Below are 14,924 nucleotides of genomic sequence, written 5' to 3'. Positions count from 1 at the left end.
ACTGGAAGGACAGATCCTGAAGTTGAGACTCCAATACTTTGGCCACCTCATGAGAAGACAAGACTGCCTGGAAAATACCCTGATGTTGGGGAAAATGGAAGGCACAAGGAGAAGGGGACGACAGAGGACGAGATGGTTGGCTAGTGTTCTCGAAGCTACCAGCATGAGTTTGACCAAACTGCCGGAGGCAGTGGAAGACAGAAGTGCCTAGCGTGCTCTGGTTCACGGGGTCACGAAGAGTCGGACACTACTAAACAACTAAACAACAACAACAATGCTATTGAAAATGTACAATAAAATGAACGTACAATGAAAATGTACAATAACTAGATGTAAACACCTTGGAACAGGGTGGAGACATCTCCACCCCGTCAACACCCCCTGGTTTGCACACAAACAGGAACGGAAGCTGTGCTGATGTGAACAGCTAGAGGGGAAAGAGCTGTGAAACGCACCAGGAGAAAAACAACTTCACTGCGCTCTAAGGCAGTAATGTGAACACACCCTTTGTGGGAAGAAGTCCACATACTGAAGGGTAGACATTCTCTTTTTCACTCTACCAGTTCTTACTGTGCACAGATATTACACATAGATGATCTTGATGATATGTGGCTTTTAATAGAAGGAAAATCCTTATGAGATGCAGGATTTAGGCCATTAGGGGTCAGTGCCCAATTTCCAATGGTTACAGTTAAAGAACAGCAGGCTACAATTATACTGTTAGATTAGTTTAAGCAGACCAGAACAAATCCTTATTTTGAAATTAAGAGGTCAGCATTTACTGATAAGTTTGTTTTATAAGAGAACTGATGGTCAGCATGGCATTGTTAGAAATAACACCTGTTTAAGCTTTGACTGATTCCAGAAACTTGGGGACAGAGAGATTAAATAGAGCCAAAATGGAATATACTTGCTGAGCCAAAACCAATTCTTATATAGCTGCCTGGAACATTATGCTGGGAGACTACAATGTAATAAATGCTAGCAATAAAAATGCTAAATGGTTTCTTCTATTGTAGCTGTTAGAATAGATACACAAAATAGCTTGAGACCTCCCACACTACCAGGTTCCACACTATTGCCTAAATGATATATTTAGTACTCTTAAATGCTAGAAATAGCAATGGAGCTACATTTATTATATCGGACAAAGTGCTTGAAATGGAATCATTAGAAGAAGAAAAACTGCTTGTAGGGTCAGAGGAAAAACAATAGTTTCATTTGCATCCATTTCCCCAACATTTATACTTACAGTGGTACCTCTGGTTAAGTACGTAATTCGTTCCGGAGGTCCGTTCTTAACCTGAAACTGTTCTTAACCTGAAGCACCACTTTTGTTAATGGGGCCTCCCGCTGCCGCCACATGCGCCACCGGAACACGATTTTTGTTCTCACCCTGAAGCAAAGTTCTTAACCCGAGGTAATATTTCTGGGTTAGTGGAGTCTGTAACCTGAAGCGTATGTTACCCGAAGAAAAATCCAGGATTTTAGCATACCTGTGATGCCATGTAGAAACAGAGGCATGAGTCTGAGGGAGGACCCCCAAGGGCCACAAAAATTGATAATGCTTTAAGAAAATGCTACATCACTTTGAGAAAAAGCTATGAAACTCTTAAGAATGCTAAAGCTTTGAACCTGCTGAGAATGCAAAAGCCCTTTCCCACAGGAAGAGAAGAAGCTAACATTTTTATCGCAGAACATACGCAGCTAAACACGCAGGTTTACAAAGCACAATAGCTTCATGTAACAATGTTTCTGTATGGACAGCAAAACAGCCGATGCTTATGCTTATTGCGCAAGCATACTAACCTGAAATGTATCCAACAATTAGGATGAGGTAATGGGAAATACTTATATGCATATGATTGGAAAGGGCTTTGTGTAGAAACTTATAAATAACCTCCCTAGACTGCTAGCTGGGGGTTACAGTTCTTGCGGAAGGGTCCGACCATAGCTGTCAACCTTTCCCTTTTTTAAAGGGAAATTCCCTTATTCTGAATAGGATTCCTCGCAAGAAAAGGGAAAAGTTGACAGCTATGGATCCGACTGTAACCTATTGCTTCCTAAGTAATAAAATGGCTGGGCTCTATCTCCTCCAGGTTCCTCAGTCTTATTGACAACAGAGGGGTTTTTATAGGGTTTGACCCCTTTCTACAAGTCCACCATCTAATTCAGATTTTATGTGAATGTATAGGGGGGGCAGTAGAAATGCTACACTACTGCAGAATATGAACTGCGTGAAAAGCCAGCATTGGTGGGGCTGTGGTTGGTTTATATTTTTAGCTAAATATCCCCCACTCCACTCCATAATAATAATAATAATAATTTATTATTTATACCCCGCCCATCTGGCCGGGTTTTCCCAGCCACTCTGGGCGGCTTCCAAAAGAATATTAAAATACTGTGATACATCAGACATTAAAAGCTTCCCTAAACACCCCTCCCGTTACAGGCAACAGCAAAGATTAACGTTGCCCACTCAGGCCCCACTCCCAGCCCATATCCAGCCTTCAGTAGAAGTGTTATACCTTGCACTGAGTTTGCACTGAGCAAAAATAAGTTCTCTTGAAAAATACATTCCGCCCCCCCGCCCCCCACATTAAACAAGACCTAAATTACGAAAAGCAGGCGCTCATCCCGATGCTGTAACTTATTACTCCTCTCTTTATTTTAGAAGACAGCTGAAGGCAGCCCTGTTTAGTGAAGTTTTTAATGTTTGATGTTTTACTGTGTGTTTAATATTCTGTTGGGAGCTGCCTAGAGTGGTTGGAGAAGCCCAGCCAGATGGGCGGGGTATAAATAATAATAAAATTTATTATTATTATTATTATTATTATTATTATTATTATTATTATTATTAAAATTGCTGTATCGGATGTTTTTGGCGTTTGACGAGTGGCTGGGGAAACCCAGATTATTATTATTAATTATTATTAATAATAGAAATACTGTTGCCCAATCATAACTACCCTGAAACCCAGCAATGCTCTCTATTATAATTTAATAATAATAATAATAATAATAATAATAATAATAATAATAATAATAATAATAATAATAATAATAATGGAAATACTGCTGCCCAATCATAACTACCCTGAAACCCAGCAACGCTCTCCATGGGCTGCTCCCTGCTTTTCGCCCTGCGGCTCCTTTAAGAAACGTCTTCAGAAGAAACCCGGAAGTTGAGCTCTCGCATCCTCGTTCGTCACGGCGCGCCCCTCCACTTGGCGCATGCGCCGCCGGGGACGACGAGAGCGGCCCTTCCTTTCTCCCGGTCTGCTCTGTCGCCGCCTCCTCCCCCTCCTTCCCGGCACCTCCGGCGGTTGCTCTAATGGCGGCCCGGCCCGGCGGCCTCCCGGGGACGGCGACGACGATGTTGCGGCTGCTGGTGGCGGCCTTTCTCTTGGCCGCCGGCTCGCGGGCTTCGGAGGTGGCCGGGGGCGCCGCTAGCGGGGAGGCTGTGGGCGCCAGCGAGCGGTTTAAGATCGAGGGCCGGGCGGTGGTGCCGGGGGTGAAGCCCCAGGACTGGATCTCGGGGGCCCGGGTGCTGGTGGACGGCGAGGAGCACGTCGGCTTCCTCAAGTGAGTAGCAGCCGGGGAGAGAGGCTGCCGGGAGCGGAAGGCTTTGCGGGGAGAGGGAACGGATTTGTTTGCCTTTTTTGATTCAAACCCCAACCCTCGGTCTCTCTCCCGTTTGGTCCCCACAACAACCTTGCCAGGTAGGCTAGCCTGACAGAAAGTGAGCCCCCCCCCCGAGGTAGTTTAGGGGAAATTCCAACTCGGGCCTCCCCATTCCTCGTCTGAGACTACTAACCACTGCATCATAGTACGAAGTTGCATCACCACCAACGTGTGCCTACAGAGACAAACAAATTTACTTGAAGAGATGGCTGTCTTTTTCTTCTGATTTCCCCCACACGTTTAAAATCTTAACAAATAAAAAAATTCCTTCCAGTACACCTTAGAGACGAACTAAGTTTGTTATTGGTATGAGCTTTCGTATGCATGCTTGGTATCTGATGAAGTGTGCATGCACACGAAAGCTGGTCTCTAAGGTGCTACTGAAAGGATTTTTTTTATTTTGTACCAAGTACGGCAGACCAACACAGCTACCTACCTGTTTAAAATCTTAGTTCAGAAAAGAGTCACCTTTCTTGAGCGCGGGGCAGTCAATCTTAGGGCATGCTTGTTGCCACTTAGATGAATGCAACAAATGTTGCTCATTTCAAAGGACAAAGAACTGGGAAACTTTTCCTCAAGCCTTTAAGGATACTGCTCTTTTTCCTGAACTCAAAAAGCACCGTTAAGCAATCACCAAACACCTCCTCTTTATTTTTGTAGTTTCTGTTTTCCAGCTTCTTGGTTTCTGCTGTGTACAGAGACAACTGCAGGTACCTGCAGTTGCCAGTGTGGTGTAGTGGTTAAGAGCGGTAGTCTCGTAATCTGGGGAACCGGGTTCGCGTCTCCGCTCCTCCACATGCAGCTGCTGGGTGACCTTGGGCTAGTCACACTTCTTTGAAGTCTCTCAGCCCCACTCACCTCACAGAGTGTTTGTTGTGGGGGAGGAAGGGAAAGGAGAATGTGAGCCGCTTTGAGACTCCTTCAGGTAGTGATAAAGCGGGATATCAAATCAAAACTCTTCTTCTACCTGCACCCTGTAATGTGCAAGCATGAATCCTGACTGTTGTTTTCCGTAGAATGTGCATCCCCATTCTTAAAGTTAGCTTGTGCAGTAGTGTGCACATCCAATTGCTAAATAACATTATTTTTCTGAGATAGCAGGGTCACTGGGTGGTTTTTTGGGGGGATGAGTGCTTTCTAGATTCTAGAATGTAGTTCTACAGGTATCTCTACTAGCTAATAGGTGGTGCCTATTTCAGTAATGGCCAGTCTTGCACAACTCCTTTTCCACCTTGTGGTGTTGTGACCTCATCCTGCAAGGAGGTGTCCTGGAGCACAGAAACATATGTACATACTTTGAGTGCTGTCAGTTCCAGCTCCTCTTTGGAGACTCAAGTGCTCTGTATCACATATGTTTAGACTGAACATCATCCTGTATTTTAAAAAATGACAGACGATATGTGCAGTCAAGAGAAAGCAATGGCTATCCTTTCTATAGCAAAGATTATGCTCCTGCTATTTATGTACAGTATAGGCAGGTTAATATTGAGAGCAAGATTTTTCTTGGATCCTTCTCAAGAGTTTTCTGGTTGAGAAACTGTGTCCAACAAAACTGTCTTTTCCATACATATATACACATAAGATGGTTTGAAAAAGCCATTCTGTACTTATGAGGATTGCCTTAGAACACTCAGTGTATCATGGCTGAGCCAAGATTTTCAATGGAAACGTCCAGCTCCCACTCTTAAGTACTATGCAGCACCGGCTTACTGGCATTGTAAGTTAGTGAAATAGAGCATTGTGTTATGAATTAATAGGTAGGGTTGGTAATCCCCCTCTTGATAGGATGATAGCTCTTTGGTCTAATAAAGCTTTTTTGAGTTCTGACATGTAAAACATCTGTAGCACATTTTAAATTATTGTAACTGTTCTGTGAGGCAATTAAATATATGATAATTTTTATTTTTCAGGACAGATGGAAGCTTTGTGGTTCATGATGTTCCTTCTGGATCATATGTAGTTGAAGTCATATCTCCAGCTTATAAATTTGAACCAGTGCGAGTGGACATCACTTCAAAAGGGAAAATGAGGTGAGCGGCTATACCTTTTTTTATATAGAATACTAAACCAAACTGATTTGCTATGGAAAACAGGGCTGGTTGGTTTGTTGGTAAGGCCTTAAACATTTTTGATGTTCTCTCAAATAAATAAATAGGCCTTAAAACTCCATAATTATTTGAATCCTCCACAGTTGCCTTCACTACAGCTCGTTTACTGCTGGCAAACCACAATCTGAAGCCTTGGATTGGTGGTGGTTTACGAACCTTGTTTTGTTTTAACTTTGGCTTGCTGTTATGTACAAACCCAACATCCTTCCATAACCATGGTTTGTTTGCACATCACAGATGTTCACCAAGCTAGAAAGGCATAGGGCTAGAAAGAAATCAAGCTTTAGAGAAACAAGCCATGCTTTGTTTGATCATCTTGGGGACAAATTTGTGGTTGATATGATTTGTTAAACAGACTGTGTCTTAGTGTTGGTTGTGAACCAAGCTCCTAAATTAATGTATCTGAAAACAAAACTTCTGCCAGGTGTGGTGTGATACATCATGAAAAATTTACTTTTAAAGATACACAAACTATATCTGAAGGGGTTGGATCTAGGCTTGCACATTTGTTCATGGAAAGGACCAAGATCCATTGGTGGCTTCTGCTGAAATAAGGAGGTGGTCATTTTAATAGATTTCCCTTTCTCCCTGCAGGCCCCAGCACCCCTTTCCACATTTCCAGATGCCCCCCCCAAAAAAACCCTCCAGAGTACCTTCTCAGCAGTGCTGTAGGAACTGGCTAATGCGGAACTGACTAAAATAACCTCTTTACTTTAACAGAGCTTTCTATCCACAAGTTAAAGCCACCTGGTTAAGCTAAGATTAACTCAGTTTCTGTTTGGTGCTAATAGTTTACAGAATGTTTTTCAGCTATGTTTTCCTCACTGAGAATATCTGCACAGTGATTACAGTGGCTTACAAAGTTCTTTTGAGTCTATAATCTTTGACATTTAATGCTAGACATATGATCACTGCTAATTTGTGAGGTCTGTCAAACTTAATTTGTCTGATACTGGATTTTGCTAAATCTGTGATATGAGAGAGAGAGAGAGAGAGAGAGAGAGAGAGAGAGAGAGAGTGAGTGTGTAAAATGGGTTGCTGTTGTTTTTCAGTAGCACCTGTTCTAGTTGCTATCTCCAAGGACATGCAGAATAAACTATTTTCAGGCCTCTCTTGGGAAAATAAAGTTTCACCAAGTAAACACATTTGTTGGGATATAGATGCACATCTAATGCAGAATCTCTTATATGAGCAGGCGACCAAGCCACGACCCTCTATACAATTATGGTACTTTCTTACAATCAAATTTTAAGCTGCTTAACTATTCACAGGATTATCACTTCAGTTCAAATGCAGTGATAGAGAAAATATCTAACCAAGATAATTTGTTGGGCTTTAATGGAGAAAGATACTTCTAAATGTCTTCTTCAGGGCAAGATTTGTCAATTACATCAAAACATCAGAAGTTGTCCGATTGCCATACCCGCTTCAGATGAAATCTTCTGGACCACCTTCTTATTTCATAAAGAGAGAGTCTTGGGGATGGACAGACTTCTTAATGAACCCCATGGTATGTATGGAAACAGGTGCACATGAACTGCTTGTTTGCCACTGATTAGCTGTTTATTGCCTATGTTTCAAAACCTATTTAAGGACCCTATTTGTAAGATTTAAGGGTAAACATTAAACAGATTATATGTTAATATGCCACTGTTAGAAGATAATCATTAAACAAGACTTGTTTTCAGGCAGGTATCTCTTGGGTGCAGGAGAGGCATCTCTAGAGGGAGGGATGGTTACATGATCTTAACAGGGATTTCTTGTCATACAATCAGCTGGGGGGAAATTATGAAGCATTGTAGATCTAAATTAGCATCCCCAACTACAGTTAATTTGCTATGCATTTGCAAAAAAACCACCCCTCCAGCCCTATTGTATATAATATTTTTGAAGTAAACTATGAATGTGTAACTGTGTTTTGTAGTAGGAGTCTTAAAAGTGTGATGATTTCTAGCTTGCCTCAGCTAGAAATTTCAGTTGAAACTGGAAGGCAGAGTGTGTGGCAGAGGAATGTGTTATAGGTTTGTTGTTGTTTTGAGGTTGAATATAAAACTGAAGGGCAGTTTGGGGCGCTGGTTGCTAAAGCAACCACAGGTACCCATTAATTCTGGCTCAGTGCATATGGTAAAGGTAAAGGTACCCCTGGCCATTAGGTCCAGTCGCAGACGACTCTGGGGTTGCGGCACTCATCTCTCTCTATAGGCCGAGGGAGCCGGCGTTTGTCTGCAGACAGCTTCCGGGTCATGCGGCTAGCACGACTAAGCCACTTCTGGCGAACCAGAACAGCACACGGAAATGCTGTTTACCTTCCCACCAGAGCAGTACCTATTTATCTACTTGCACTTTGACGTGCTTTCGAACTGCTAGGTGGGCAGGAGCTGGGACCGAACAACAGGAGCTCACCCTGTCGCAGGGATTTGAACCACCTACCTTCTGATTGGCAAGCCCTAGGCTCTGTGGTTTAGATCACAGTGCCACCCGCGTCCCAATGCATATGGTAGGACTTGTTAAATGGAATAATTGAACTAGCCTAGATAAAGATGCTTCAGTTATGCAGCACATTAAAAAAAAATTAAAATACCACACGCTGTGATACTTGGATATAGATCCACTCTCCCCTTTATTTGTATATTGTTGAATAATAAGTTAGTGTCTATTTTGACTGCTAAAACCCTGCCAGAAGAAATGGTTTTTCTGCTGCAGTACTAATCAAAGGATCTACTCAAGGAGAGTAGATCTTGACTGGCTCAAGACTATGGTCATTGAGCCCCAACATGGAGTGTTTTCACCATATTTTTCATTTTTGGTGAGATTTCTAAATATTGGAATTTCTGTGCAGCCTCAGGCATATGTAGCTGCCTTTGGAGCTGTTGACCCCATCTAAGTATGTCACTGAGATGCGCCACTTGTATATCACTGTAAACCATGGTTAATATTTTACCCACAATCCTAGGTTTGGGTATTAATCTGATTCACGGAGTCATAGTTTGTTTCCTGGTGGCCATTCACAATATAACTTTTGAGGGAGTCTTCTTTTATTATCTATGGTACAATACGGCAGTACTAGAACTGCTGCATAACAGAAGAAATACTAACATATTTTTTTAAAAAAAATCTCCTGTTTAAGGTTATGATGATGATCCTTCCATTGCTGATCTTCGTATTACTTCCTAAGGTTGTCAACACAAGTGATCCTGACATGAGGCGGGTGAGTAAGCTTTGCGAGGGTTAACACTGCAAATATTGTATCTGAAGAAACCAAACCAGTCCAAATAAATATTACAGTCCAGAAAGTGTCTGGGAATGGTTTTTCTATTACCACTAAGATAGAAATACAGCTGTGGGCCAGAAATACAAGCTCTCTAATAATGCTTAATTATTCAAATCTTTATACAGAAAACATCAAATTCTAAGAGATGCTAAATCTAAATTGTGTGCAGTGTAAACTTTGTATAATGTATTCAATGTATTATTTTCAGTCAGGGATAAGGTAGAAAGTGAAAGAACACAAAGAGAGGGCTTTAAGAGGATGGAGAGAGATGTAATATGAGGAGACCAGGAAGCTGCAGCCTTAGTGTCATTGGACTGAATGAAACTAGTGTCTGAGAGCTGGTGTGTGTTAGGACAGTCCGCTTCATCTCAACAACTTTCCATTCCAGCCCACAAAAGGGACCAAGATCTGTTTGATCCCACCCAGACACAATCATACAAGATAACTCTTAGCTGCCCACTCGTGCCGTTATTGAGAAGCAACAGAGAGTTGTACTTGGACATCTTTCATCAGTTTTAGGTTGCCTTTCCGGTTTGGTTCTAGGAGCAGTAGAGGCTGTTGCAACAGCCTCAATTTCTGCCAAACCTCTTTGGGTGTGAGCCAACAGCATCCACTCTTTTTCCTGCTGGCAGAAGCAGCAGCTGCCTAAAGATTCCTTGCTGCTGATATTAGGAATTAGCATGAGTCTGTTGGCTTATAGGTGGTGAAAAATGTTAGTCAAGCAAGAGCGCACTGGGCAGAAAAATAAGTATGTCTTGGTTCTGGATGGGGAGCATGTGTAGTTTTCTACCATCATTTTGATTTCTTGGGCTGCACTGATTCCTTCATCTGCCCATTCAGTGCTATGGCCATTTCGCCACTAGTTTGTCATAATCTACCAGTCTCTTCCTATGTTGAATGAATGTCTCTGAGACTATTTCTGATAATTTGTGTTATCGTCTCCTTTTCTTGCCTATTGCAATTAAAACAAGAATTCACACTAGTTTGTCATGAAAACAGAGGCACTCATTTTGAGTTACAAAAATAATCTACCAGTCTCTTCCTATGTTGAATGAATGTCTCTGAGACTATTTCTGATAATTTGTGTTATCGTCTCCTTTTCTTGCCTATTGCAATTAAAACAAGAATTCACATCCTAGTCACGTTCTTCTGTGACAAATCCATTATGACAGAAAGTTTTAAATATGATATTTATTAAATTATCCTAATTTATTGTCCTTTCACCATGCGTTATGCTGAATAGCGGAAGGCTAGAACAAAATGGAGATTCAAGGTGTTTACTAAATCTTCTTTATTTAGCAGTATCTACTGTTTGTCTTTGGCTGCTGCTTTTTGGGGTTCAGTTGGTATTAATTTCCTTTCCTTCTAAATGACCACTGTCTTCAGTAGTTCCTTACAGGTTTCACATTATTTTTGAGTTAATAGGTATAACATTCTAGATCATGAGATAGATGTTTAAATCTTCCATTTTAACTCTGGCTGCACACTTATCTGAGAATAAAGTGGAACTTACCTCTGAAAACTTGCAAAAGATTGCATTGTAAATGTTTAATATAAGTTTAAAAGTGGAGGCAGATCAACTGCTTGATCTGATGCATTTGCTGATGTGAATCAACATGTGATCTGCTCTCTTGGGCAAGAAATTGATTGCCTAATGGAAAAGTGTAGTTGACAGAATCATGGACCATGTCCTCTGTGGAAGACATTGGGTAGGCTTCAATAGATGTAAAATGTTCTGTTCAATTTTGAAAGGCTAGGAAAAATTAAATGACCTACCTCAAATCGGGCTCAGATCTTTTAGCAGACATATTTTAATAGAAGGCAACTGTTGGAAGGAAATAGCTTTTCAAAAAGATGCTTGACATACATTGCCATGATAGTTCAATTTGTTTTAAACAATTTTAAGAACTAGTGTGCCAATTTTTTTATCATTTAAGAAGAAACTTTTTAAATATGAAATTGGGAGAGATTTTAACCAAACTCATCTTTTAAAATTTTAATATGGCAATCCTTTATCCTGTAACACTACTTTAGACATGGTTATCTCTGTTTTTTGCTTTTAGAACTTCCTTTTCCTTTATTTATATCAATATAACACGAGGTTTTTTTTAAGTTGTAGTTTAGGCTGTGGCTGTATAAAGAGTCTATAGTGGGGGTATATGGGTAGAGAGCAGCTGCAAAATGACACCACTACTGACAGAACAGTTAACCAAATTGGCGTATCTTTACGATTTGGAAATGGTTTTACTTAATACATTCTTCTCTTTTTGTATGCATTTAGGAAATGGAGCAATCAATGAATATGTTGAATTCTAACCATGAGCTGCCTGATGTGTCAGAGTTCATGACAAGACTTTTCTCTTCAAAATCTTCTAGCAAGTCCAGTGGTAGTAGCAGTAAAACAGGAAAAAGTGGGGCAGGAAAAAGGAGGTAGTTGTTTGTTTCTCTGGAGCCACAATTTGCACAGCTCTGTTATGTGGTATCATCTATATGTTCTGTGGAAGAACAAAAAAGCCACTACTGTAACCTAAATCCAATGTGAAATTGGACATGATACAACTGTTGTGTGTGCTGTAGCTTTTTAACCTATTTAAATATCTTGTTCTTTAAACACATGGGGACATTGCTTCACTTCTGTATCTCTGTAAAGACCGATGAAGAGTTAACTCCTTTGTAGAGAATGACATTAAAGAATTTAAATTATGTGAAATATATTGATGATTCTTAAAACATCACTGTAAAGCATCTGATTTCAAGAAACCAAGTGTCTTTAACCCACTGTTCTTAACTTACGTAGTCTATAAATGCACAATATTTTTCTTAACCTAACATTACTTGTGCTTATTGAAAGAGAACCTCTTTTGATTGATTTGTTTTTATTTGAAGCATTTTTTACACTGCTCCTCGGGTGAAAAAGTGTCCCATAGCTGCTTACAAAGGTCAGTAAGAAGACAGCTCCTGACTTTGGGCATAGAATCTAGAACATACAACAATGTAAGGAAAAGGGAGGAGGAAAAAGATAAATCCAGGCAGTACTTCAAAATTACAAGGTACTTAAAGTTGGAAGCAGGAATAGAAGCAATTAAAGAGTTGAGAACTGCTTGTAACAGCAAATATAGTGGCCCTGATTCCCTTCTCTCTTTCCTTTGGTACCAGTTCTTAAATTGCCACGCTAGTTTTTGTGGAGTACTTGTGGTTTTCCTTTTCGTCATGGAAGCATTTTTGAGGGGAAACTGTTCTACTGGGAGTGCCCTCACGTACGATCCCTTGCTGCTTAGAAACCACACATTCTCTTGCCTACCTTCCACCACTATAACATTTTAACAAAAGCTTTGTGAATGTAAGTCTACACTGGTTTCTCTAAAATGTTTTGGATAAAAATTGTTGACCATTTCTGTGCTTGAGACACTAGTTGTTACCTTGCGCCTTCTTAGCAGAAACAACAGAAGAACTTAATGCTGTAGCAAGTATGCGCAACAATCAACAGACAAGAATGCTGGCAGGCAAAGGAAACTGATACCCTAATCTCACATGTTTTATAGGGATTCTAAACCTGTGGCCCTCTAAGATGGTGGTGGACTTAAATTCCTATCAGCTCTGACCTGTGGTCAAGCTGGCCATGAATGATGGAAGTAGTAGTACAGACACATCTGGAGCTCCACAAGTTCTTGATTCATGGGCTAGAGCAGGCTTCCTCAACCTCAGCCCTCCAGATGTTTTGAGACTACAATTCCCATCATCCCTGACCACTGGCCGTAGCTAGGGATCATGGGAGTTGTAGGCCAAAAACATCTAGAGGGCTGAGGCTGAGGAAGCCTGGGCTAGAGAGTATAAATGGTAGATGAAGTGCTGAAGGACAGGAAGTTTAGTTTTTGCCTTGTGAGAGAGGCATCATTCCACTCTTGGCTAGAGCCTCTAAAATGCAGTGCATAGCCAGTAGGCTTGGACACCCAACAGCCTAGATCAGGCATGGCCAAACGTGGACCTCCAGCTGTTTTGGGACTACAACTCCCATCATCCCTAGCTAACAGGACCAGTGGTCAGGGATGATGAGAATTGTAGTTCCAAAACAGCTGGATGGCCAAGTTTGGCCACCACTGGCCTAGATGTTAAACAGCGTGGGAAACAGAATTGACATTTGTTGGACCCCAAAGCCATGGAGCCAAGCAACAATATCCTAGTGTTACTTTCTGGTAGCAATCCTCCAACTCACACCTCCTTGAGTTGCTAATGAAGAACAACTCAATGATGATCTAGAGCCACTGAGAAGTCAAGGAGAACCAACAAAGTTGCATCCCTGCCCTCTGGACTCTCTCTTGACAGAGGCCATCCATTAGGACAACTACGGCTGCCTCTGTGCCAAACCCAAGCCTGAAAGAAAATTAGAATGGATAATTTGCTTTCTCCCGCAGTACCTGCAGCTGGCTAGCCTTGCCCAGGAAAAGATCATTGGAGATTGGATGGAAGCTTTTTAAAACCTCTTCAAGAGGGGTTACACCACCTCTTTCAAGGCAGTGGGTATAACAGCTTGGCATTTTGAAGTAAAGTGCCACACATTTTAAAGGACAAGTTCATGAAGGTGACTTTCAAAGGCCCTTTGAATACATGGTATGTCCAGAAGTTATGCTATCAATATTTGATGGTATTGAAGGTCTTGGGAATTTGTTCCACCCACTCTTTCTATATCTCAGCATAGATGGTTGCTTGGGATTGCATGTATGTCTTTCCACTGCAAAGCTTGAGACCTAGGGAAGTGGTGGTATCAGCAACATGAATGTGTGGGACCCAAAGTCTTTCCTTCCAAAATTCTAGGCTGATCCCATAGTCTTTTTCTAGAAGAATTATATGTTGTGCTGCATCTGGAGCAATTGGACCCTAAACTGATTATTATTACAGAATGAATTGCTCAGTCCAAAGCTGATAATGAGACTTTAAGAGTTGTTTTGAGATTAATTCTACGCATGACTAAATTGTCTCAATTTGGGATACTTTTAAAGGGTCTGCTGGGGCCATGTAATCAGCATTAGCCTTTAACATGAAGGGGTGGAATTAATTGAACAACTATATCATCTGGAGTGTTTTCACAGACTGAAATAACTTAATCAAACATTAATAGCAGCAGGGGAGAAGTTTTATATCTGAGACACAAAATAGAAAGGTGCTGGTTTATACAAATCATGGTTATTGCAGAAAGGAGAACAAAGCTCACTGCCTTTTAGCATGAAGACCAGCACTGAACCAATATGCCATTTATCACAACTGCTCACTGAAGTTGGTGGGGGCAGGGAGCAATTGAAGCATTTGAAGCTTATTACAGTGCTGCCTGTGACTCTCGAATTCAAATGAATCCAGATATATAAATCTTCATAGAAGTTCCTTTGCTCTCAAGTGAGCATAGAGCATTCTTAGACAGGATTTCAAAAAATAGCGGCTGCACAGGACTCTCAATGTCTTCCATAGGAAAGGCTAATTGCAAAAGCTTTCCGTTTGCTGAAGTGTGCTGGGGAACCTGTGGCCCTTCAGATGCTGTTGACTCCCAACTCCCATCAGCCCCAGCAAGCATGGCTGATGGTCAGGGATGATGGGAGTTTTAATTCAACAAGAGCTGGAGGGCCACAGGTTTCCAGCCCTTCTGCATTGGTTGGTGTTGTGGGTCCGTACGATGGAATGTTCCTACGCTTGCATTCTAGAGTGGTTAAAGGAGTCATATGGAGAAGTGGGTAGGAGAGCAAACCCCATTGACCTGCCTGGCTTGGCTCAAGATAGCCAGTGGGAGGCAGTTATGGAAGAAGCACACAGATGTGCTCTGCGATCTCTCACATAGCAACATGTGGAACAGTGGGCTAGTGCCGAGTTCATTG

At 41.5% G+C, this 14,924-nt stretch overlaps 1 protein-coding gene across 1 annotated transcript; it reads left to right on the top strand.

Annotated features, from left to right (window-relative positions):
• Nucleotides 1-3,237: 3,237 nt before the first annotated feature.
• Nucleotides 3,238-11,773, top strand: EMC7 (ER membrane protein complex subunit 7). The gene is made up of 5 exons (XM_081210376.1): nt 3,238-3,585; nt 5,595-5,714; nt 7,164-7,302; nt 8,920-9,000; nt 11,345-11,773. Exons 1-5 carry the CDS (start codon nt 3,335-3,337, stop codon nt 11,495-11,497), a joined length of 744 nt encoding a protein of 247 aa, XP_081066502.1. The 5' UTR covers nt 3,238-3,334; the 3' UTR covers nt 11,498-11,773.
• Nucleotides 11,774-14,924: the final 3,151 nt, after the last annotated feature.

Source organism: Podarcis bocagei (genome assembly GCF_964188305.1).
Source record: "Podarcis bocagei genome assembly, chromosome: 1".
In the NCBI taxonomy this organism is placed as follows: Eukaryota; Metazoa; Chordata; class Lepidosauria; order Squamata; family Lacertidae; genus Podarcis; species Podarcis bocagei.
Note: the sequence above shows the minus strand (reverse complement) of the source record. Positions and strands in the feature narration are given on the sequence as shown.